Source organism: Geosmithia morbida, assembly GCF_012550715.1.
Source record: "Geosmithia morbida isolate 1262 chromosome Unknown scaffold_12, whole genome shotgun sequence".
NCBI lineage: Eukaryota > Fungi > Ascomycota > Sordariomycetes > Hypocreales > Bionectriaceae > Geosmithia > Geosmithia morbida.
Window position 1 is genome coordinate 882482 of NW_023336199.1, and position 23879 is coordinate 906360.

Sequence of the window (23879 nt, forward strand, 5' to 3'; positions counted from 1 at the left end):
AACGCCGCCCACCGAAACTCCACCATCGGAATTAAGACATACATGTGTTTTGTAATATTATGCTATATGATTTATCTGGCCGCCATGACTGACGATATCCGCATCGCCAAATCCAGCATGGACAGATGCTCATCGGCGCCATCGACCAACCTCTTATCAATCTCGGAAAAGATCATGACAATCTTGTTCTTTTGCGCGTCGGGAACCGTCTCATCCGTCATAAGGGCATGGTAGAGCTACAGGCAACCCATTGTCAGCAATAGTCGTATGGGAGGAGGGGTATATATATATATATATATATATATATGTGTGTGTGTGTGTGTGTGTGTGTATGATATCGTACCTGTGTCACGACTTGTCCTGCACTCCAGCCGTCGGCCACCATGTCCTCGACCAGGCTCGTGATGGCGTCATATGCTTGCCCAGAGCGGGTGGGACGCATGGCCTGCATGAGGCCATCGATCGTCTTGTCGGGGATGACGCCAGCAATGTCCTCGATGATCTTGACAGTGACGGGGCTCTTGTCGACGTCCATTGCATCGTCCGCACCGACCCCGGCCTCCTTCTTGGCAGAGATAGCACCGACAAGTCGGGCGGCGCTCTGGAGGAAAGTGATGGCCTTTCGCAGGTCACCTTCGCTACAGTCGATGAGGGTGTCGAGGACGCCGTCCTCGAGGGCCACGCCCTCTGTCTGGGCAATGGCTTCGAGCCTCTTCTTCGCATTACCCTGGTCTAGGCTCTTGAAACGGAACTTGCTGCATCGGCTGGCGAGCGGGTCGATGATGCGGGTGACGTAGTTGCAGATGAGACAGAAGCGGGTAATCTTGCTGTACGTCTCCATGGTGCGGCGGAGGGCACTCTGGGCGTCCTGGGTCATGGAGTCGGCCTCATCGAGGATGATGATCTTGTACGGGGGGCAGGGGTATTTCTGCTTGTAGGCGGACGTCGGGTTGGTCAGCTGCATACGTGCAAAGTCCTTGACCTTTTGCCGGACAATCGAGATGCCTCGCTCGTCCGAGGCGTTGAGCTCCAGCACCCGCGACTTGATCAGCTCGGGGCCAAAGAGCTGCTTTGCCAGCGCCAGGATCGTAGACGTCTTTCCCGTTCCTGGCGGACCGTAGAAGAGCATGTGTGGGAGCTATTGATTTCCGTCTCGCACGTGAGCTTGCTGCACCGCCGTCCCTCTCGGGCCCGGATTCTTTCTGTGGGACTCACGTTGGAGGACTGCAGTGTGCGCTGGAGCACAGTGACTGTGTGGTCCTGGGCGGCGACATCGTCCAGGCTCTTCGGACGGCTTTTTGGGGGGGGGTTCTCACGTTAGGCCTTGGATGCATCCTTGCGGGGAAGGAGGATTATAGACTGACTATTTCTCAACCCAAGGCTGGAGTCTTCCGTCGGGTCGCTTCTCGTTCTTGTTCTCTGGCGACGCTCCATTGGACGCAGCGGCGGCCTTTCTGGCTTTGAGATCGAAGAAGCTGGCCATGGCGAGAAGTGTAGGCTTGTAGGGTTGTGGTCGGGTGGTTGCCGCCGTCAAGCTGTCACGGCTGCCAGGCTCCGGAGGTTGGACGTGGGTAATCGATTAACGCGTCGTCGATGCACGTTGGAGCGCGTCTTCCTCAGCCGCGACCAGCAAATGGGACTTCACTGCTCAGCAAAGGATCGAGGCGAGTGGGTGGGGCCGTGAAAGATGCGCTGTAAGGACGGCACTTGTAGCGCGCGCTACGCCCTGAGGACACCTACGTTACGGGAGATTACAGTGATGTGGGGTCGGGCGCTGGATTCGCTGTGGCTTTGTCTGTCCTTGGATACCCTGGAACCACAGTCACAGCTTGCGTTATGTATTACTCCGTACTCGGTATAACAAAATCGAGATGTCAACTCTTGTCAATCCGTATATTGCATCTTCTTCCCCCTTTTCTCCGCTTCTCCTTCAACGTGCAATCTCGCCTCATTCTTGGCGGTGGCTTTGTTTTTATCACTCGTTGTTGGAAGGTGTGGCTAAAATGAGGTTGACATGAGGCATGTCTTGAAGCTGATTAGAGGCAGCCCTACCTATACGATGGATAGACCATTGACAACTGTTATTGCAGAATTGGTAAAGGTAAGAGTAATCTGTACAAGACAGAAAGAAGAGGTGCACGGCCAGTGTACGAGCAGTGCATGGTTGGAAATCGGTCTACGGAGTATTATAATGGCCACTATTATCCCTGCGAGTGTCATGGAGGTCAAAGGTCAGATGTCAGGACTGCTAATTGGGGTAATATTGAACCCAGAGACACACACAAGAGCCACCACCCACCCACCTGCCGTCATCGCAGCACACCAAGTAATCCAAAGTGGAACAGCGCCTGAGCGCTAATACGTCACCAACATGCTCTTTCTGGGGTTATTCTTATTCTTCTTTCTTTTTTTTCTTCACAAATGTGCATCAACAGCAGCCACCACCACAGCCACCCAGGTTATTACTAATAATACCACTACAACTACATACCCAATAACTACAAGCCAGTATCCCAGTAGTGGTTGATATTCGAATTCAGAATGCTATTACTATGCAGGTTATGGAATATGTAATAATATTCAGGCGCCAGTCGCCATTGGTCGTCAGCCACTCACCACCTGTCAGCTGTTGGCTGTTGGCGGAAGGTCGCCTTACCATCTGACTGCCCCGCCTCGACTCGCCGCACAAGCTCTAATATGCATTGCTTGTCCCACGTTCTCACGTAACTCTGCATTGTCTTCTCCGCCCTTCTCTTTTCACAATTTTTTATGTTGCCTGCTTGACTCTGCATTCACCCCCGTGCAGGCCTCAAGTACACCATCACCTCCCCCTCCCCCCCGGTCTGATCTTCCATCAGTCTTGGGAACTCGATTTCGGTGATAAGCAATCATAGACCTCTGCCGCTCAACTGGCTCTATTAAGCTGTTAGCCGGCTCCTGTCGCATCAATATGCCGCTCGTCCAGTCCATCATCCGCATCACCAAGGTTCGATACCATCTACGCCGTGCACCTGCGTCTTTGCATTTCTTTCCCATTCCTTTCAACTTGTCTCACGTACAGTCTTCCACGCTTTGCGATTCCTGACACTGATTTTGGCAACCGTCCAGGAACTTGGGGCTCTGCAAAAAGGCTCGGATCTATGTGAGCAGTAACATCTTGTCAGAGCCATATGCCATCTCATATCAGTTCAGCCTGTTGACCGCAGATTACTGTCTTAGCTCTCGCCGTAGCATGCCGCGACATCGATGTCCGCAACGTGAGGGCCCTCATCATCGGCCCTCATCAAACTCCCTATGAGTTTGGTTTCTTCGAGGTCCGTGACTTTCTCGGAATTACTTCCCCACGCTCATAACCCCAGAGAGACTCTCGATGCTGACATGGCTCCCGGGGACTAAGTTTGTGATTCGGTTTAGCGACGGTATTGTCGACACGGATGACGAGATTCCATGTGCGCGAGAAACTGATTGAATATGCCTAGACTACCCCTCAAAGGCACCAAGCGTGATATCGGTCACAACCGACAGGGGTCGATGTAGGTTCAACCCCAACATCTACTCCGACGGAAAAGTATGCCTGTAAGTTCCGAAACACCCACCCCCTCTCCGTTGTCCTGGAACAGTACATGCTGACAAGACGAGGTCTATCCTGGGGTATGTATGATTGAGAACTCTACACTGCTGGAGGCAACCTCTGACACCTGCCTAGGACCTGGCGAGGTGAGAAGGGGGAGGAATGGTCCTCTGCCCAAGGGCTGGAGTCGATCCTCATATCCATCCAAAGTCTCATGTCATCGAACCCTTACGAGAACGAACCGGGGTTCGAGAGTGCAGACACTGTGGAGGACCGCATGCTTCAGAAGAGCTACAACCAAAAGGTCGGCACCGCCTGACTCTTTTGCTCCCGGCTAAGACGCTGACCTGATGCAGATTTCCCACGAGACGCTACGCATATCCGTCATCAATCGGCTCGAGGGCTATCTAGGACTGAAGCCTGACGGCACCAAGGATACCACCGACGGCAGTTCTGGCGGCGCGGATGCTGACGAAGCCGACGAAGCCGCTGCGGCATTTGAGCCATTCAAGGACCTCTGCAAGAACCGCTTCCTCTGGTACTATGACTCCTACCTTGCCATCACACAACGCGGCAAGGAGGAATCCGAAACCGGCGAACAATTTGTTCGAATGCCTTTCGAGTCGCACGGTAGCAATTCGATGGAGGGGGTTTTCGACTTCACGTCGTTGGAGAAGAGGCTGGTCGCCATAAAGTCAGCACTCGACCATGAAACTCGTTCTTGGGAGCTCGAGGGCGCCACAGCCGCCGCATCCGAAAGCACAGTCGCTATCAATCTCAAGCACCAGTACAGTCAGGTTGTCTCCCGGATGAGGATGCAGACGGCCCACGATGCGATTCTGGAAAACAACAACCCCTTTGTCTGGATCGTAACATACTTTGGACAGCTCGGCACCAAGCTCGACGGAGGCCTTTTCCGCATCAGGATAACTTTTAGCCCTCGCTTCCCCTGGGAGCAACCACGCGTCCGGTTCGAGACCAAGATATTCCATCACCTCGTCGCCAAGGACGGCACCGCGTGCTACACGCCCAACCCTGCCAAGAGGGAGGACGTTTGGTCCCATATCGAAGCCATCATCGATATACTCGACGACGAAGACCCGGCCTACGACCCGAGGAAGATAGTCAACCTCGAGGCCACAGAACTGTACTGGAATGGAAAGGAGAGCGACAAGAATAAATACTACCGGCGACTATGTCGCTCTGCCCAAGACAGCGGCGAGTAAGTACCGATATTTTCCGGGCGTCGTGCGCCCATTCGCCGGCACATGCTGACACCAAGACAGGGACTTTCCCGAGTAAGGCGAGTATGGGGCATGTCTGAAAAAGAAGCTGGACTGACTGACGTTGAGCATGATTATTCCTTCCGGAAGGTTATTTTTTTTCTCTCTAAAACGGGTTCAGCACCTCATTGGTTTTCTTATTTTCTACTGCCACGTCGAAACGGAGCGTTACGAGGGAGGTAGAGCCAAAGTACTGGGCACTAGAAGGAATTGCCTTGACAGCTATTATGGCGTTGGGACAACATTGGCGCATATCTGTTTTCGGGGCCATAGAGGAAAGGTAGTAACGATGATACTTATTCCCGCTAAACATGCATCGATGCCTCTGATGTCCCGACAATGTTACTCTCTGCACTGTACTGGGCATCGCGCAGCTTGTACTACTATACATGATATCGTCTCAGTCATTGTGCTTCCTCTCATCAGACCACGGTGAAATCCTCGGAAGCAAATGGGGACCAAAGAGAGAAAAAGACAAGAGTCTCTACTTGTTCGACCTGGACTTGGAGGGCGCACTGTCAGCGGCGTCCCTCCAAGGCGAGTACGGCGCCAGCGGACCACGGTACTCTTCAGGCCTCGCAAGGCTGCCAGACCCAGCAGCCGCGGCGGCTGGCGTGCCGGACTCGTAGACGCCTCCCGAGTAGACCGACGGCGCCGTCTCGGGCGGGCGGGAGACCTGCTCGGCGTGGAGGCGGTCAAGGGGCTCCCCCACGACGGCGTACTGCTCCCAGTTGATCTGGGGACACGACGCGATGGCCTGGGCGGAGAAGGCGTCCTTGAAGGGCAGGTTCGCCGTGGACCTATCCCTGTCTGCGGCGGCCAGCAGCTCGGCGAACCTGGCCGGGTCGGCGACGGAGGCGTCCTTGTGGTCCCGCAGCAGGCGGATGTGCTGGTCTGCCTTCTTGCGCTGGAGAAGGAGGACTGATATGGCCGACTGGAGGGCTATGGCGTCGGCGTTGTCCTCGAAATCTATGGGTTCCGGCGGGGGTGCCCGCTGAATGACGGTGGGCTGAGAAGGGTGCGTCGTGTGGGTTAATATACTGGCAGGAGGAGCTGTCGGTGGTTGCTGCTGCTGCTGCTGCTGCTGCTGCTGCTGCTGCTGCTGTTGCTGTTGCTGTTGTATGACTGTCGTCTTCGTCGACTTTGCCGGAGCACCAGCACCATTGGCGGCGCTAGTAGGAAGAGAAGGAGGATGAGGATGAGGAGGAGGAGGAGGAGGAGCAGAAAATGTCGGACTTCCCGTGGTGGGTGTTAGGGGAGACATTGGTGGTCGCTCTGGAGACATGGATCGCCGGTGGTTGGTATCGGTTGATATCGTGAGGGCTGGCATTGTTCATTGTTTCTCTGACCTTGGGGGGGGGGTATAGGTATATCGAACGCGGGGACCGGACGAAGCGGTCGACGAACTCAAAAAGTGTTTCAGTTTCTATTGGGAGCTTATCCTTTCCCTCTTCGCCTTTGGGGAGAGAAAGAGAGAGATCAAGGAGAGAATGAAGTACGGGTTACAGACTGCAACTTCTGAGAAACAATAATGTCATGATAGGGTTGGTGACTTGGTGACGATGCAATGATTTTTTTTTGGAGGAGGAGGGGATTGGGGGGGGGGGGGAGGGGCGCGAGCTGCTTGCTGCCGATGGCGGTGGTGGCGATGACGATGGATGGGGCTCTCCGGTGGGGGGGGGGGGGGATTTTTCTCGGGCGACCTAAAGCCTAAGAATATGAATCATTGAGGGCGCAGTGGCACGAACAGTCTGTCACGTGAACAACGGTTTTGATCTCCCCGTCCACAGAACATTCATATCATGTCTAGTCACGTTGTCTCGTCCTCACCATTACTGGCTGGCTAGATACTACCCTCTCTCTCTCGATTTCGCTTGAGCATGCTCTAGCATAATAGTAGTGATATTACCTGTGCTGCCATTGCATGGAGGACCCCTTTTATTTCAACATGGAAATTCCCCCCCCCCCGGTCCACCCCGCCATGGCCCCGCCCCCCCGGTCCCGCCAACGTAACAGTTGGATACTCGTCGTAGTCGCGAAACATTGACGCGCCGCTCTGCCAACTGTTCGTCTCCTGGGCGAACTGGGACTGGGCTCACAGACCTGCTCTACACGCGCAATGTCTCTCCCGCCGACGAATTCGCCGACCACGGCCTCACCGGGCGCACCTCATCCTCCATCGCCGGGGGTGTCCGAATATAGGGCCCTCTATTCGCAGAGGCCTTGGATCGGCCCCACTAGACGATAATCGCCACCTCGAGTTGTTCTTCCGCCTCCCCCAGCACGAGGAAGCACGTCTTGGTTTGTCATCCTAGTACATGCTATCCATCTCTCTCTCTCTCCCTCCCTCCCTCTCTCGTAAAACCTGACCGTTTCACAGAGCAGTTTTCCCGAGCTCCTTGAAAAAGGAACCTACGGGCTATCGTGGGAGGACGTATACGATATCGTCAATCCGTATGGAGACCACCGAGGCAGGGCGATAGACAGCATGTGGACCTTCGACCTCGACAGGAACATCATGTCCATCACACGAAGAAGTACACCCGACTATCCCTGGCCCGCGTTGGACACCCGTACTGGATACTGACCCCAGGAGAAATGCCTTCCTCGGCCGCATAATCTTGGATTTTCTCCATGTTTGGCGTCATCTTATCCGACGGAGAATGAGTGATGAGACGTTCACTAGACTTGGCTATGCCCTTCTTTGGATCTCGAAGAACGGCTTTGCTCTCTATCGGAACGGACTGGGCTCCAACGCCTACACCCTAAGCACGAAAACAGCCGCCAAGCTATGGACCCTAGCCTTTCGGGACAGATGGACCGTATGTGCATGCTACAGACCTGCCAGCATGGAAGACACCCGCGGAGAACGTCGTCCCCGTCGGGTCGTCATGGGCTGTCTTGTCTCAGGACGCCCGCGAGGGACTTCAGCCGGTGCGGCGACACATCAAGAGTCAGCTGGCGCTCGGCCGACCTGCAGACCAGCCGGTCACGTGTGCCATCCTCGCAGCGAGGCACGTGTTTCTATGCAGAGCACTTGGGGAAGATGTGCTCTGTACGAGGCCCGAGGTGCTGTTCAGCGAGAGCTGTTGGCCCGGCAAGTCTGCGGCCGAGACCGCCATCGACATGATTCTGAGCGTGTCGAAGATTGAGCGCACGTCGAGCAAACTCAGCCTCCTCCCATCATAAATACAGAATCGAATCATCCTCGAGGCGGCGCCAGGAAATTTAGTTGCGGCGGCCAATTGGGATGTGAAATCGGTCTCAGATTACCCTTTCGCTGGATGGAGAACGGTGCGAAAGCTGCGATCGTGTCCTCTGAAAGACACAGAGCTGAGAGCTCTCCGACAGAGTCACTGGTGATGTTTGACGGGGTGAGGAGTGGTCTGTCATCTCCAGACGGTCCAGTACTCGGTTCTTTCTGGGCGAGATCCAAAGGGACAGGTCCCTCCTGACATCGTTATTGCAAAGGGGAAACGCCCACCCAGATACAATCAGAAGGGCCGACGAGCGAGCCGAACACTATTACCAGGTGTCAGTGGGGTCGATCCTGAGCTGGTTCTTCAGAGTAGAGTAAGGGTACGATATTTCGGGGGGGGGGTATGGCAGAACGGGTAGTGTTCCGGACGAGGTTGTCTTTCAAGTCCCGGGCAAGCCAGGGGACGAGCAGTCTTATCGGTGCGATCTTATGCTGGTTGAGTCCGGCGGAGACGATCGGCCGTGGTCCTTGGCATTCGAAAAGCCGAGAATACACTGCGAGAACACGGAAAATGAGAATGGGAACGTCTATGGTGTGCTGCGGGTTGGATCGCGCTTTCAATCCTACGAATGCCGGAAGTGGGAAACGGTCCCCCTGAGCGAGCCCTTGCACTCGGAACATGATGCGCTGCGTCTTGTGGGATGGGTCGAGTTTCTCAAGCAGAATCCCTTGTCGGGTTTCTACGACGAGGACGAACTCATCATGTCCTCAAAGGCGAACAGAACTCCACGATCATCCTTGTGTCCCTCCCCCCCCCCCTCCCAAATCTGTGGTCATTTAGCTATTCCTTCTACATTAATGTGAAGGCCCTGTTGGTTTCGGTGGATTGTAGACACTTTCTAATTTCTAACTGCAGTTATTTGCTGCAGTTATCGTGAGATTCATTCTGTGGAGATTATTATATACCATCCCTGTCAAATCCAAGTACCGTCTGTGGCTCTTGGATCCTGCCGTCCACCGACGCTATGGAGAAGACTTCCAGGGGCCACCGAATACATGTTGATCTCTACACACCTCGTAGGGGAGGGGGTTCATGGTCAAATGAGTACACGCAACATGAGCGGACCGCGGGGGCGCAGGGACACTGACAGGTACCGATAACGAACAGTGCTCTTGACTGGTTCAAGCACTCAGGATCTCAACTCAACAGAGACAAATCACCAGACGTAACGGAAGTGGATATTCTGCTTGTCAGTCAAGTCGCGGAAATCAGTATCATCATGGTGAGCAGCACCAGCCGCCTCATCCACCCTGTCCCTCCTGGCGTTCTCCCGCCAGCAGTAGAGGGCGTATGTCATGACGGTGATGATGGATAGGACATAGCTCCCGAGGATGGCAGCCATCCCGAGCGGGTACAGCGGCGCCTGCGCGGCTCGGAAGAACTGGGGACCGATGATGTTGGAAGTGCAGTAGGCGAGGAATATGATGGCGTTGACCGTCACCTTCTTCGTGTGGCCGGCAGTATTGGCCGTGTTCATCCCCAGGCAGACGATATAGGGCCCGAGATAGAAGTAGGACATGTAGAGGGCAGCCAGACGGCCCAGATAGTCGTCCAACGGCAGGGTGTAGAGGAAGACGGCGGAGATGAGGCCGACGACGATGCCGAAGAGGACCCAGGCGACGCGACACTGGCGCTGCGGCAGGTACTTTGCGCAGAGGAAGACGCCGCCGTTGCAGATGTAGGATGACATGGTCTGTATGATGCCGGTGGGCATGGTGAGCAAGGTGGACCGCTGGGACGAGTAGCCCAGCCCCTGGATGATGAGGGGCGAGAAGTTGGTGAGCCCGCCGTTGGGGATGGAGATGAAGATGTTGAAGAGGAACATGAGCCAGGTCTTGGGGTCCGTCAGGGCCTCGACCACCTGCTCCCCGCGGAAGTTCTTGTTCTCCACGCCCGTCTGGTCCGCCCGCAGCCGGTCGATGACGATGGCCTTCTGCCGTTCCGTGACGAACTTGGCCTCGACGGGGCTATCCGGCAGGAAGATGCCGACGACGCACGCCCACACGATCGTCACCCCCCCGGTGATCCAGAACATGGCGCGCCACCGGTGCTCGCCGGAAAGGAACCCGATCCCCCAGCCTATCGGTCCGGTGAAGCACACCGAGAGCCCGGTGTACATGAGTCCGGTGCGGATCGGCTGCTCGCGTCGCGTGTACCACATGCTCATGACGAGAAGGTTCCCGGGCACCACCGGTGCTTCGAGGGCTCCCAGAAGGACGCGGAGGGAGATGAGGGTGGCAAAGTTGTGGGCGAAACCCGTCGCGACGAGGATCACACCCCATATCAGCTGGGCCGCGAACATGAGCTTGGCGACGGGGAACTTCTGGAGCAGGGTACCGCTGGGAATGCACCAGACGAGATATCCGAACTGAACAGGAACAGAGTTCTCCCGTGAGCATGAGGCTCTGCCGCCACGGTGGGCAGAGACTGTAGAGTAAGACTTACGTAGAAGGCGCTGCCGACCCAGCTGTAACGGTCGCCGGTAAGGCCAGTGTCCTCGCGGAAACCGTACAGGGCAGCCGTAGCTGTCGTGACCTTGTCCATCGCACCGAGCGTCACGTTGAACCACAGGAGGGGCACGAAGCGGAGGTCCAGCTTCCAGCGCAGCCTCCCCCACTCGGACGCCGAGTAGGTCTCGCCGTCGGTGAAGACGTTGGCGTACTTTGCGGCGACATCACCGCCTTCGGTGGACGAACCGGTGCAGATGACCTTTCCGCGGCTCACGGACGCTGTGTCTTCCATAGCGCCCGAGGCCATGCCGACTTTTTGGTCTTTGCGGTCGTCGTCGACCGACATCGCGGGTAGCTGCGTGTGTAGGGCAGAGAGTGACGTGACGGCGCAGTCAGAAGAGCGGCGGCCGGGTATTATTGTCGGTCCTGCGAAGGGGATCGAAAAAAAAAGGCAGAGGAGAGTAGAGGTGGTTAGGATCAGGTGGTAGCAAACGGCTAAGACAGGCAGGAGCCGAGACGGGTGAGGGATTCGGAAGATATCCCTAGCAGATCTGGGTAGAGGCCAGTGGTTTATACGCAACGTCCGGGATACCTGAAGACTCAAGGTAGACGCAGATAGACCATTTCTCGGCTCCGTGCCAACTGACGGCTGTACACCCAGGAATGTGATATGGGATGGTGATAGAGACCGCTATCGGTGCGTATCTGCAAACTCCCAGGTTGTCGATACAGTGCTGGAATACTTTCAGGCTTCACGTTCACGCAACGCATACGGGGCTCGTCGTAGCCTCCTCTGCCGGCAGCACGGGATCGATCCAGGCCGTGTAGACTGGGGAGTCGTGTCCATTGCAGACCGAGGCGGTGCTGCAGATGGCAACCACCGATGTCGACCGGGCCCTGTGATCATTGCATGCCCATATCTTCTTGTATGCCCATATCAACTCGACGGCGGGCGTCTTGACCCGGATATCAGATCGGCGAAGCGAGCAGCGAATTACGGCGCCGGTGCTTGCATGGGACCGTTTGGGTTGTGTGGGGAGTAAAACCGTACCGTGTTATCACCATCGGACTTTGGAGCCCGACGAGGGCAGACATGTCCGACAGCAGCAACACTGCACATCTTGGCTTGGCGATGCATGCATAGCGCTTCCATCATCCTGCCAGTTACGTGTGACCGTAATACATCTCAGCAGCGGGACGGTCTCTATAGCCTGCATTGCTGCGTTCCAACATACGGGGTATTACAGGCCTGTGCTTATCGGAACATGTCTTCCCCCCCCCCCCTTTCTCCTCCCGATGCTGACGGGTCGGAAGCTTGAATTGCCTTGTTCCCCCCGATGCGGCAACGGATATGGAACCTGGTCTTTACGGAGCTCCTGAAATCAATCTCGTTTCCTCTCCTCTAGATACCATGTTGATATTTTCTCCATCATCTCCTCCGTCTCCAACAACATGTGTACTGATGAATCATTCATCGCAATCAGGCCGTAAGAGTCACGTCTATTATTGCCCAGCAGGGCGCAGACTAAGTGGGCCGGGGTTCCGGTGCCGGATAGCATCCGACCGGAGGGGAAAGGGGGGGGGGGAGTTGTTCAGAAATCGGGCTGCCCCATCTGGATATTTCTCAACACGGCACACCTCAAAAGTGTCGCTCATAGAAGGAAAAAAGAAAAGAAAAAAGTAGTTGGCATAGGAGCCTGTTTTTTTGACAGTTTATATCCCGGTTTTTCTCCTTCTTCCCTTTGCAATGACCGGAATGACATCCACAATACGCATAGCCATACTCAACACCGACGAGCCCGTAGCCGCCGTCCGCCCTCGTCACCGTTCGTACGGTTCCATGTTTCAGTCTCTCCTCGACGCCGCGGCAAAGCGCGTATCGCCTACGCTGACCGTCGAGTCGGAGGAGTTCGACGCCGTCAAGGCTGAGTACCCCGGCGACCTGTCGTCCTTTGACGCCCTGCTGGTGACGGGCTCGGCCGCCTCCTCGTACGACGACACGCCGTGGGTGCGCCGCCTGGACGGCTGGCTGGGCCACGTCTTCCGCACCCACGACGGCCTTCGCATGTTCGGCAGCTGCTTCGGCCACCAGATCATCTGCCAGAGCCTGCTGCGCGACCATGGCGTCTTCGTCGAGAAGCACCCGGGAGGTTACGAGCTGGGCGTCCACGAGATGACGCTCTCGGACGATTTCGTCAACGCCCTCGGCCCTCCTCCCTGCCGTTCCGCGGACGAGAGCAGCGGTCGTCCTGCCACGCCTCCTGGAACCAGCGAGACCGCAGCTGCGCGCGCCGCTGCTGCAGAGCAGGCCCCCCCCGCATCGCTCCGCCTGCAGTTCATCCACGCAGACCACGTCAACCTCGGACCCAGGGGCTCCCTCCCGGGGAGCTGGGTCAACATAGGGAGCACCGCTCACTGCCGAGTCCAGGGCGTCTACCTGCCCGGTCGGGTCCTCACGTACCAGGGCCACTTTGAGTTTGACTCCTTCGTCAACACCGAGACGGCAAAGGCCTTCGGCACCGAGTGGGATCCGGCCTTTCTCCGAGACGCCCTTGACGCCATCGACGCCGACGACGACTCCGACGCCGCCGCTGACATGGTCGTGCGTTTCCTGATCGAGGGGCGTGATCTCGAGGATAAGGCCGAGGCGTTGCTGCCCACGCCACCTGCTGAGATGGCATGATCTTACCGACCTCGTGACAGGGTCGTCACTCTCCCCTTCCTGATCCGGATATGCATTTCTTCACATATACATGCATCGTCCCCCGAGTACATAGATGGCAATATATTGATTTTTCATACGCTCGTCTTCTCTCGTTGCTTCATTGGATACATAGCATTGCTACGGGCCATATTCGCATCGTGGTGCCCCTCATATGCCTCTGTAATCTCTGACCAGGGTGGCAATCCTCTCGATGCCCTCGGCAATCTCATCCTCCGTATGCCACGCCCACGTGAGACGGATGGCCCGGCCGAACCCTGTCGAGGCTCTCTCCGTGCTTCCCCTGTCACCCTCGACGACCATCATACCTCCAAAGGCAAACTTGAGATTGTACTTTTCGAGGCCTAGAGCAGCCATCTCGTCGGCGCCGATAGGCATGTCGGTCGGTATGTTGACGTAGATGAAGTAGCCACCGGCGACGTCAGTCGCACTGCTCTCTCCACCTCCGTCGTTTCTATCGATGCCGTCGGTGCTAGGCTGCTGATACCTGTATGGTGTCCCCGTAGAGATGGTGAATCCCAGCGGGACGAGGAGACGCTCCACCGCGCTCAGAAGGACATTGTATCGTGAGCGGTAGGTGGGGATGAGCTTGTCACGGATGTGAGCCTGGAGCTTCCCCGTGGAGAGCATGTCCTCGACAAAAGTGGCTGCAAGGTGTGTCGGGCAGCCCCCGGAGCCTGTGGAACCGACGCTCGCTAAGCCCAGGACAAAGGAAGGAGTCCCTTCGGCCCAACCTGTCCTCACGCCGGGACCGATTATCTTGGAGAACGACCCGTTACTGACTGCATTGCCCCAGTCATGCCTGGGGCCGCCGTCTAGTATCCCGTCAACGTCAACGATCCGGGGCGGCGTGGGCGGCAGTTCTGACCTGTCCGAGGGGGACGAGGGCCAGCGAAGGACGTCGTACACATCGTCGGTCACGACTATGGCGTCGAAATCGCGTGCAAGCCGCACGAGCTCCTCCCTGCGGCCCAGAGACATGGTCTTGGAGCTGGGATTGGAAAAAGTCGGGGTGGCGTAGATGACATGCTTGTACAGGTGGGGATACCGCGCCGATGTCTTCACCGCCGGCTTTGCGGGGTGGTTGCTCTCAGCTTCGACGGACTCCAGGGCTGTGCGGAGGAAGGCGATATCGAGCCCCTCGTCATCCTCGGGAATCCCGCGAAGCCGGCCCTCGAAGCCATTGTCGGTAAAGATGGGACAAGCGAGAAAGTAGCTCGGCTCAACCATCCAGACGTTTCTTGTATATCCCGGCTCCGTGAATTTGGCCAGTATGTTTCCCAGGTTGGCCGAGGCTCCGTTGGTGACGCATATGCGCTCGGACGATATCCTCTCACTTGGCCGGTAGAATTCGTCGAGCCAGGCGGCAATCCTCTCCCTCAGAGGGAGGAAGCCGGCGCTGGGCCCGTATATGAGCGCCGAGGCCGTCCTCCTGTCCGATTGCAGCACGCCAGAGGCTCCGTCGAGTAACTGCGTATTGGGGAAGAGCGAGGGCGATGGCCAGCCCAGCTGGAGATTGATGTGTTTTTCCATGGCGGCCGAGCCGTTGCAGAGTGAGTCGTGCTATGATTGACCTTTCCTGGTGGCTGTCGTGATCGTCCCCTCTTATGGCAACGGCCGTAAGAAAGCCCGCTCGACGGACTTCTCGGCAAGCCCTCAAATGTGGTAGGAGAGGCTCCTTGAGAATTGAACGTCAGGTACAGCGTGACCTTTGCTGTCGATAGTCAATTGCCTCCCCCCCTTCCCCCCCCCCCACCCTGACATCGACGTGCGGGTGGTGGTGGTGGTGGTGGTGGTGGTGGTGGGACAAGCGGAACTTGATCTCCGGGTGGTACGGGGGTTCCACATTTGCCGAGACAGGGGTCGATCGGACGTGCATGTGCGACGCCGACCCTTCGGACTCTGGAGTGGAATTGACGACTGCAATTCTCCGTCGTTGATGCGACATCGCGATAAAGTCGTGATTATTGATGAGGCGGGAGAGGAGGGCGAAGGGGAGCATGAGGGGGAGATTTAGAGAAAAAAAGTGCTTGTCCGGAGGAGGAAGCACGTACACTGAGGAAGTACATGTTAACCTGGCTTCTCCCCAAACGCGAACCAGAAACATCTCTTACCTTCTTCTCCGAGACTTCGTTATACTACGAGGATACGATCTCACGCATATATAGACTATTGTTGTTTTTTACGCTGTCAAAATGCCCCGCCTCACTCTCTCGCTTGATGAGGAGCAGGAACAGTTTGACGCGCAAGTTGCTGCCATCGAGAAGCAATGGAGTTCTCCTCGCCAGGCGCATCTGAAGAGGTAAGCAGATGATCCGATTCGCCGCCACATCGACACTCGAGAGATCTTTCTTGCTGACGTATCGCGGTTCTTGCAACATTAGACCGTACAGTGCGCCTACCATCGCGGCACTCCGAGGCTCGACCGACAGCATCCCGCGGGCTTCTTCCACTCAGGCGCTCAAGCTCTGGGACCAGCTGAACGAGCACAGCAAGAATGGCACCACCGAGCTTACATTTGGCACCACGGAGCCCACGGTCGCATCGCAGATGGCCAAGCATCAGCAGACAGTCTACGTGTCGGGTGCGCTGTGCGGATTTTCCGAGGTGGCCATTCCTGGCATGGACCACGCCGACTATCCATGGGACACGGTGCCCAAGGTGGTGTCCAAGATCTTCAAGTCCCAAGTGTGGCATGACCAGAGGCAACGCCAGTTCCGATTCCGACACGCCAAGGCGGACCGCGAGGGTTTCGAGAACTGGGATTACATGGCGCCCATCGTGGCCGACGGTGACATGGGCTTCGGTAGCCTAACCACTACCATGAAGATGGCCAAGGAGTTCGTCGAGGCCGGTGTGGCCATGATCCATATCGATGACCTGGCCATCGGCATGAAGAAGTTCACCGTTGGCCAGGGTCGGACCGTGGTGCCCACCAGCGAGTACCTTGACCGTCTGCGCGCCGTCCGCATGCAGTTTGATATCATGGGCACGGAGACGATGCTCCTGTGTCGCTGCGACACGGACCACTCCGAGTTCATTACCAGTGTCATTGACGAGCGCGACCACAAGTACGTTCTCGGTGCTACCGTCAAGATCGAACCTCTGAGGACGTGCCTTGACAAGGCCCTCGCCGAGGGCAAGGACCTAAGAGCTGCGAGGGACGGGTGGAAGGAGAAGGCCAGACTCCAGACCTTTGACCAGGCTGTTGAGGCTCTTGCTTCTGATGCCGAGTATGCCAAGTACAGATCCGAGCTGGGAAAGGAGACCTCCCCTTCCCTCTCCACCAGGCGAGAGGTTGCTTCCAAGACAGTCAAAGCTGAAGTCTTCTTTGACTGGGAGCTTCCCCGCTCATCTATGGGACAGTACATGTTCAGTTCGAACGTGCAGGCCGTCATCGAGCGCGCCATCCTCGCCGCGCCTCTAGGAGACGTCACCTGGGCGCGGATGGATGCCCCCGTCTGGAAGGACCTGGTGGAGTTTCACACCGAGGTCCGCAAGGTTTTACCCGAACGCCTGTTTGCTTTCGGCTACACGGGTGACTACGACTTCGCCAAGGCCGGATTCACCCCGAAGCAAGTCGAGACGCTCCCCTGGGACCTGGCTAAGATGGGTGTCGTCTGGCAGGTCCAGCCCATCTGGAGTCTCCAGGGCCTGCACATGGCTGCCAGCGACTTTGCCAAGCTCTGGTCCACTGAAGCAATTGCCGGCTATGTGCGCGATGTCCAAGGACCCGCCTTGTCAATGAAGCCCATATCGGATGGGTTTGAAAAGCTCAGCTGGTGTGGAGGATACCTGGCCGATGCCTTCTTCGAGACGATCTCGGGTGAGGAGGTTGTGGAGAAGGCGAAGCCGCCCCCGGAGAGACGCGTTAGATAGAGGCGTTTTGCATATGTGTATGTGTATCTGCATACACGCTTACAGGCATACTTTGCCATAACTCAAGACGTGCATCATCGACGAGTGATACATACAAACAGTCGAACTTCAATTCCAAATCCACCTTGACTCTGGGCGTAAATTGCCGAACATGTATGGACCCGAGCCCTTAAGATGTCGCCTCTACCACCCTCACACATGTCCAGAGTGTGATGATATATTAGTAGCAAAACTCGCACGCGATCAGTAGTATGTGGACTGTCTATATGCATTCAATCTCATATATGCATCCCCGTGCTCGTTGATAACAAGGAAGGAGCTGGTTGACCAGGGGAGGCCAACGCCATTCCCCATTCGGCCCCTGCCATCAATAGCAAACGTATTACATGCATTAGCGAGAAGGAACCCCCGTCACCAACGCTTTAGAGCTCGAGCGGTTCCTTCCCTCGTAACATCACTCTATCACCTCGCTCTCGTCATTCTGGGAAGGAGGGGAGTATTGCATCCAAAGACGTTGGAATGACCCTACAGATGTGCTACGCCTCGTCTGGCAAACAAGACCCCGATGGAACATGATAGTCAGTCATCCTCTGGGGATGAACCCCCACAGAAGAGGCAACGCGTTCTCGCTTGCAGGTGTGTGTACATGTGGTGGCCTATCGGCGCAGCAGAGCAACAAAGGCCGCTCACGATACCGACGATCCCCAAGCTGACCGCAATGAGCAAATGATTCAGGCGCTGTAGAGGACGCAAGCAAAGGTGTGAGAGCCAGCGACCGTGCGCCAACTGTGTCAGATCAGGCGATGAGTGCATCCCGATGGACCCCGCGCCTCGGCCACACGTCGAGGGCGAGTATGTGCGCGCTCTGGAGGAGCGTATCGCCGAGCTTGAGGCGCACGACCCGGGACAGAGCCAGGACCACATGCTCTCTGCTGCTGCCAACGATGCCAGAGCTGTATCGCGACATCGGCGGGGCAGCAGTCATCACGAGGGCGTTGATGGATTGCGACTGAGAAAAAGAGTCTCGAGGGCGCCGAGCTCCCAAATGCACGCTGCGGCAGAGGAAATGCTCCGCCACAGGCTTTCAGATGCCGCTGTGGATTTTGCCTGCTCGGCTAGCACCAACTCCATCTCTCCGACAAGCATAGCGCAAGCGCAACGCAGATTTTCGTCTCAGCACTCGCCCGGAGCCACAGCCGCCTTACCTCTGCAGGACGACGACTCGGATTCGGGTCTCGACCACCTCCTGTTTGGCGTCGTCACATCGCCATCAGCCCGCGATGATGGAAGCAATTCCTTCCCGCCGCCGTCTGATTCGGTCCCCTCTATGCCGCTGTCAAAGTCTCGGGATAGCGACGCATCCGTCGCCCACAGCCTTGCGGCAATCATTCCGCCGGAGATTGATGACCTGTTACTCGGGGCATACCGCGATAGAGCCCAGGCGCAGTACCCTTTTTTCCACTGGAGTACATTTCTGACGTGGGTATCAGGGTGGAAGACATGCCCACCGTCCGAGTTAGCATCCCGGGCCTGGCAAGGCTTCTTCGTCAACCTCGTCTACGCCACGGCTCTACTTCTCCTGGCCGTGCCGCGTGTTGGCCAGTCGGACGCACGGTCATTTTACCGGAGTGGCTTAAGTCTCCTTCCTCATGTTTTTCGATGCAAAGACGAGATTCTCCACGTTCAGGCGCATCTCCTCTTGAGCATCAATTCGCTTCACCGAAGCTCGACGCCGCGCATCCTATCGTTATCATCGACAACTTTGCGCTTCTGCGTCCAGCAGCAGCTACACCTCGCCGAGATGGAACCTGTGCCGACTACGCCGACAACCAGGCTGAAGAACCAGATCCGACGCCGATGTTTCTGGTCAGCCTACTGCATAGACCGCCTCATTGTGGCCTCCTTTGAGCTACCCCCGTCCCTGTCCGACTCCATGATCAGCACCAAGTTATACAACAATATTGACGATGAAGACCTGGAGGCAGTGGCCGCCAGCACTCCCGTCGGTGAGGAGATGCCCGATGCCCCGGTGTACACGTGCGTGTCGCCTTCCCTCTACGTCCTTCAATGCCGTCGGATCCAGTCAGAGATATCTGGCTATACTCTCCGGTACGACTACAGGGAGAACTATGAGGAGTCTTCGGAGTGGCGCGTTAGGATCCTCAACGAGCTGCAAGGCTACAAGTCACGCGTTCAGAATTTCTCAAACCCCGAGTCCAAGGGACACGCATCGCAGAGGTGGCTCGGCATGATATATCACTACACTCTTCTTCTGCTCTATCGCCCTACCAAGGCGAATGTGATGGGTGCGGCAGGTGACTGGGCAATCCAGGCTAGTAGCCAGGCCTGTCTCATCTTCCGGAGGAGCCAGATGGACCGCCAGATTGCCCAAGGCTGGGTTGGGGTATGGTCATCTTCATTACCCGCCGCCCCTCACCTGTTCCAATACGCATTCCCTTTGCAGACATTTTACTGACTGATTTGCAGCTCTTGGTGCAATTCCAATCCGGTGTCACCTTGCTCTACTGTTGCTGGGCCACGCCGCCCGAATATCGCACAGAAAACTACGACTCACCTGATGTGTCGGATGCTTTGCGGGCTTGCTCAAACATACTGGCCATCATGGCTGACCGTTGGCCAAAGGCTGACTGCTTGCGAGATGTCTTTGAGCTCCTGGCTCGAGAAGTACCACTGATTGATCGGCCGAGCAGGCCTCCGACCCGGATATCGGACACGTCGGCGGTTGCCATCCGCGAGATGCTTCCCAAGATGCGCTCATTCATTGTTCATCGGTCAATCATGCGTATGATTGAAGAGATGATCACTGACGATTTTCCCCGCTTGCATAACAAGCGGTCGCCCCGACGGTCAATCTTAGCGGCAGCTGCCGCGCCAGCACCATTGAGGAGGGAAACGCCGACGACGACACGAGAGGGGAAACCCTCAATGCCATCACAGCTACCGCAAGCGGGGATACCGTCTGAAAGACAGCAGTTTGCCAACATTCCTCTGGGATCGGCTACCTTTGAGCTCCCCTTCACAACACAGCTATACGGAACAGAGGGGACCGGTGCTGGTGTCGACGCTGCGGCGGCGGCAGCTGGAAGCACCTCACTGGGTGCAGATGAGCTTCTCGTATTTCCAGGAATATTCGACCTGGATGGCTGGGCATGATGACGATCCTGATGATTTTGTGTCATTCGACCTTGTGTGTCTGGCCCGGTATGTAGTACCACAGGAGATGAACTGGCGCCGATGGCATGATGGACCTGCGACGCTGCAGCCTCGGCGTCTCGCGCAGCAGGATCGCGATGGGAATGCAATTGAAGTGTCACACACGACCAGTCGAGAGAATCGAGTCTGATAGCAAAGCTGTCTGATGAAGGTGATGACGGGATCTTGGTCTCACTGAAGACGAGGTCCCCACTAAACACACCGATTACGACAGAGACGGACAAGCACCATCTGGTGTCTGCTGTCATCCCATTTCGTCGGAGAAAAAAAGCGTCATCACCATCTGCATATGGAGAGAGAGAGAGAGAGAGGTGGGGGGGGGGGGGGGGGGAGGAACGAAATATCAAAACATGAGCATAAGCATTCTGAGACTGGGGGATTCCGACCCTCCCACCGGCTAAAGATGGCTTGTTCCAGCACACGGACACAGCTATTGGCCAATGGCAGAAGATTCGAACCAGCGCTGATATGGATGGCAGCATCGAGTAAAATTTCCTCTTTGGGGAGTGCCAGCCTTACTCGTACTAACCACCGCTCCTTTGCCAGATGCAGAAATCGCAGATTGCAGTGGATGGCAATGCCTTACCAGGGTGCCCTGTGTCCGCAGTGTGCGATTGACGATTGTACGGATACGCGGAACAAGTCCGGAGCCTCTTATCAGCGCCTTTCGTGGATCGCTCAACGCGGCTTATCATTACGTCTTGATATGATTGAATGCGGGGACGGTGAGGGGAGAGCGAATCTCTCTAGACGACAGTCGGACGAGTGGACGCAAAAAGTTACCCATTAGGGACCAATGATACGATCTAGTGGGCTCCCGCGGGTTGCCGCGTTGGCAAAAGAGGACCCCACACGGCCCTGATGCATGCTGCTCTTCATTGCACATCTTATCAGGCTTGCCTAGGTGGATGGATATATAACACCCACGGGGACTTCAGGCTTCAACTTGCTCTTCATCATACCATTCCCTCCATCATTGCGACTGACTTCAGCCCAACGGGCAGGATTTTTTTGTTTCCCCCATCGCCAGGAGAAGCAATAGCAGCACGGCACAGCGCAGGAACGACAATGGCCCCCCACCCGTTTGACCCGCTCTCGGGCGAGGAGATCGCCGCCGCCATCGATGTGGTGAAGAAGCAACACGGCGAGCTGCTATACCAGGCTGTGACTCTCTTCGAGCCGCGCAAGGCCGAGATGGAAAGGTGGCTGGCCAACGAAGTGACAGCTCCCCGTCCGGCACGCGTGGCCGACGTCACAGTCATTGCGCAGGAAGGCAAGGTGTTTGACGGCCTGGTGGACCTGGCTAGCGGCAAGATCACGTCCTGGACGCAGCTTACGGGAGTCCAGCCCATTGTGAGCCCCATCTTGCATGGTCTCGATCCCTCTCGAAAGAAAGTTCCTTGACTAACCTAGGAAATAATGAAGATTACCATGGAGGAGCTGGCGATTGTGGAGGAGAAGGTCCGCGTGGACCCCAGGGTCATTGAGCAATGCGAGATCAGCGGTGTCTCTCGCGATGAAATGCACAAGGTGTACTGTGACCCGTGGACGATTGGACACGATGCTCGGTTTGGCAACAACGTCCGGCTGCAGCAGGCGCTCATGTACTACCGTCCCAACGTGGACGACTGCCAGTACCAGTTCCCCCTGGACTTCTGCCCCATCTACGACTCCAACAAGGGAGAGATCATCGCCATTGACGTTCCCAAAGTGCGTCGGCCGCTGCGCAGGGATGTCAAGGCCATCAACTACCACCCGGAGGCGGTGCGTCAGCAGTCGGGCGGCTACAGGACCGATCTCAGGCCCATCAACATCACGCAGCCCGAGGGTGTGTCGTTCAGACTCAGCGGCCGCGAGATTGAGTGGCAAAACTGGAAGATGCACATTGGCTTCAACTACCGTGAGGGGATCGTGCTCAACAACATCCGCTACGACGACAGAGGCAACGTCCGCCCCATCTTCTACCGCATGTCCCTGGCGGAGATGGTGGTCCCCTACGGCAACCCTGAGCACCCTCACCAGCGCAAGCACGCCTTCGACCTGGGCGAGTACGGCGCGGGATACCTGACCAACAGCCTGTCGCTTGGCTGCGACTGCAAGGGCTCCATCCACTACCTCGACGCTGAGTTCCCCACGCGCGACGGCTCCATCCGTCATATCAAGAACGCCATCTGCATCCACGAGGAGGACGACGGCATCCTCTTCAAGCACACCGATTTCAGGGACGACTCGAGCATTGTCACGCGTGCCCGCAAGCTCATCATCCAGCAGGTCTTTACTGCTGCCAACTATGAGTATGCCATCCAGTGGACCTTCCACGTAAGAGCTCCCCTCTCCCCCCCCCCCCCCCCCCCCCCCTTCCTTCTCTTCAAGACCTACGCACTCCATGGATGTAGGCGCTGATTCCCCCGATAGCAAGATGGTACCATTCAGCCCAACATCAAGCTCACCGGCATCCTCAACACGTACATCATGAACCCGGGCGAGGACACGCACGGCTGGGGCACGCAGGTGTACCCTGGGGTCAATGCCCACAACCACCAGCACCTCTTCTGCCTGCGTCTGCACGCCAACGTCGACGGCCCCCAGAACACCGTCTTCGTTTCCGACACGGTGGCATCGGACGCTCCCGTAGGCAGCCCCGAGAACTACTACGGAAACGCCTTTGGCGTGAAACGCACCAAGCTGGCCACCGAGGGCGAGTCCCGCACCGACTACGACGGTGCCAGGGGACGCACATGGGAGATCTGCAATACCAACAACATCCACCCCTACAGCGGCAAGCCGGCTAGCTACAAGCTCGTCAGCCGCGAAATCCCCGGTCTGCTGCCCAAGGAGGGTTCCCTGGTATGGAAGAGGGCTGCCTTTGCCCGTCATGCCGTCCAGGTGACAAGATGTATGCCACTCCTCTTCCCTCGGTCCCTCTTCGGATAAGACGCTGTGCTGATGAGGCATGCTAAATTAAAATAAAAACGATAGACCGCGACGACGAATTGTGGCCTGCTGGCCGACACGTTCCCCAGACGTCGGGCGAGCCCTCGCACGGCATCACCGAGTGGGTCGGCGATGGTAAGACATCAATCGACAACACCGACATTGTACTCTGGCACACGTTTGGCGTCACGCACATACCCTCTCCGGAGGACTTCCCCATCATGCCAGCCGAGCCCATGACGCTGCTCCTCAGGCCGCGCAACTTCTTCCTCAACAACCCCGTCATGGACGTGCCTCCCAGCTTCGCCAGCACGCCTAGCCAGATCGCCGCCAACGGACGGGGTGTCCTGGATGCCACGGACAAGGTCAGCCAGCTGGCCTTTGAGGATAAGGGCAGCTGCTGCAGCGGCAAGCAAGAGTGAGTTCGAGACGCTCCCCCACAGGCTGTTGAGAGGGAAAGATCGTGATGGAGAGGAAAATGTGCTGACGGGTGCTGTTTAGGGAAGTGCTTGCCAGGCTGTAGCTGTCTATGATTTCATGAAGTTT

At 56.8% G+C, this 23879-nt stretch overlaps 10 protein-coding genes across 10 annotated transcripts; 6 read left to right on the forward strand and 4 right to left on the reverse strand.

Annotated features, from left to right (window-relative positions):
• Positions 1-71: 71 nt before the first annotated feature.
• Positions 72-1483, reverse strand: GMORB2_2337 (replication factor C subunit 2/4; the record flags this gene model as incomplete). Its single annotated transcript, XM_035464317.1, has 4 exons — positions 72-236; positions 344-1138; positions 1216-1294; positions 1365-1483. The coding sequence occupies 4 exons, from the start codon at positions 1481-1483 to the stop codon at positions 72-74; spliced, it is 1158 nt and encodes a 385-aa protein (XP_035320027.1).
• Positions 1484-2950: 1467 nt separating this feature from the next.
• Positions 2951-4797, forward strand: GMORB2_2338 (ubiquitin-conjugating enzyme E2 Z; the record flags this gene model as incomplete). Its single annotated transcript, XM_035464318.1, has 6 exons — positions 2951-2986; positions 3109-3142; positions 3220-3314; positions 3494-3576; positions 3707-3875; positions 3928-4797. The coding sequence occupies 6 exons, from the start codon at positions 2951-2953 to the stop codon at positions 4795-4797; spliced, it is 1287 nt and encodes a 428-aa protein (XP_035320028.1).
• A 541-nt stretch (positions 4798-5338) lies between these two features.
• Positions 5339-6018, reverse strand: GMORB2_2339 (Conserved hypothetical, protein; the record flags this gene model as incomplete). Its single annotated transcript, XM_035464319.1, has 2 exons — positions 5339-5863; positions 6010-6018. 2 exons carry the CDS (start codon positions 6016-6018, stop codon positions 5339-5341), a joined length of 534 nt encoding a protein of 177 aa, XP_035320029.1.
• Positions 6019-7234: 1216 nt separating this feature from the next.
• GMORB2_2340 (uncharacterized protein) lies at positions 7235-8217 on the forward strand (the record flags this gene model as incomplete). The annotated part of the gene is made up of 3 exons (XM_035464320.1): positions 7235-7427; positions 7694-7992; positions 8050-8217. Coding segments are annotated over 3 exons (660 nt in total), but the record flags the coding sequence as incomplete, so codon positions are not given.
• Positions 8218-9270: 1053 nt separating this feature from the next.
• Positions 9271-11684, reverse strand: GMORB2_2341 (Allantoate permease; the record flags this gene model as incomplete). The annotated part of the gene is made up of 5 exons (XM_035464321.1): positions 9271-10482; positions 10560-10919; positions 11146-11269; positions 11327-11520; positions 11616-11684. The coding sequence occupies 5 exons, from the start codon at positions 11682-11684 to the stop codon at positions 9271-9273; spliced, it is 1959 nt and encodes a 652-aa protein (XP_035320031.1).
• A 627-nt stretch (positions 11685-12311) lies between these two features.
• GMORB2_2342 (glutamine amidotransferase) lies at positions 12312-13247 on the forward strand (the record flags this gene model as incomplete). Its single annotated transcript, XM_035464322.1, has 1 exon — positions 12312-13247. One exon carries the CDS (start codon positions 12312-12314, stop codon positions 13245-13247), a length of 936 nt encoding a protein of 311 aa, XP_035320032.1.
• A 189-nt stretch (positions 13248-13436) lies between these two features.
• On the reverse strand, positions 13437-14819 carry GMORB2_2343 (Aspartate/methionine/tyrosine aminotransferase; the record flags this gene model as incomplete). Its single annotated transcript, XM_035464323.1, has 1 exon — positions 13437-14819. One exon carries the CDS (start codon positions 14817-14819, stop codon positions 13437-13439), a length of 1383 nt encoding a protein of 460 aa, XP_035320033.1.
• A 662-nt stretch (positions 14820-15481) lies between these two features.
• On the forward strand, positions 15482-17165 carry GMORB2_2344 (isocitrate lyase; the record flags this gene model as incomplete). Its single annotated transcript, XM_035464324.1, has 2 exons — positions 15482-15588; positions 15680-17165. 2 exons carry the CDS (start codon positions 15482-15484, stop codon positions 17163-17165), a joined length of 1593 nt encoding a protein of 530 aa, XP_035320034.1.
• Positions 17166-18231: 1066 nt separating this feature from the next.
• Positions 18232-20149, forward strand: GMORB2_2345 (Fungal trans; the record flags this gene model as incomplete). Its single annotated transcript, XM_035464325.1, has 3 exons — positions 18232-19569; positions 19653-19797; positions 20019-20149. The coding sequence occupies 3 exons, from the start codon at positions 18232-18234 to the stop codon at positions 20147-20149; spliced, it is 1614 nt and encodes a 537-aa protein (XP_035320035.1).
• A 1318-nt stretch (positions 20150-21467) lies between these two features.
• On the forward strand, positions 21468-23755 carry GMORB2_2346 (primary-amine oxidase; the record flags this gene model as incomplete). Its single annotated transcript, XM_035464326.1, has 4 exons — positions 21468-21752; positions 21813-22718; positions 22815-23295; positions 23379-23755. The coding sequence occupies 4 exons, from the start codon at positions 21468-21470 to the stop codon at positions 23753-23755; spliced, it is 2049 nt and encodes a 682-aa protein (XP_035320036.1).
• Positions 23756-23879: the final 124 nt, after the last annotated feature.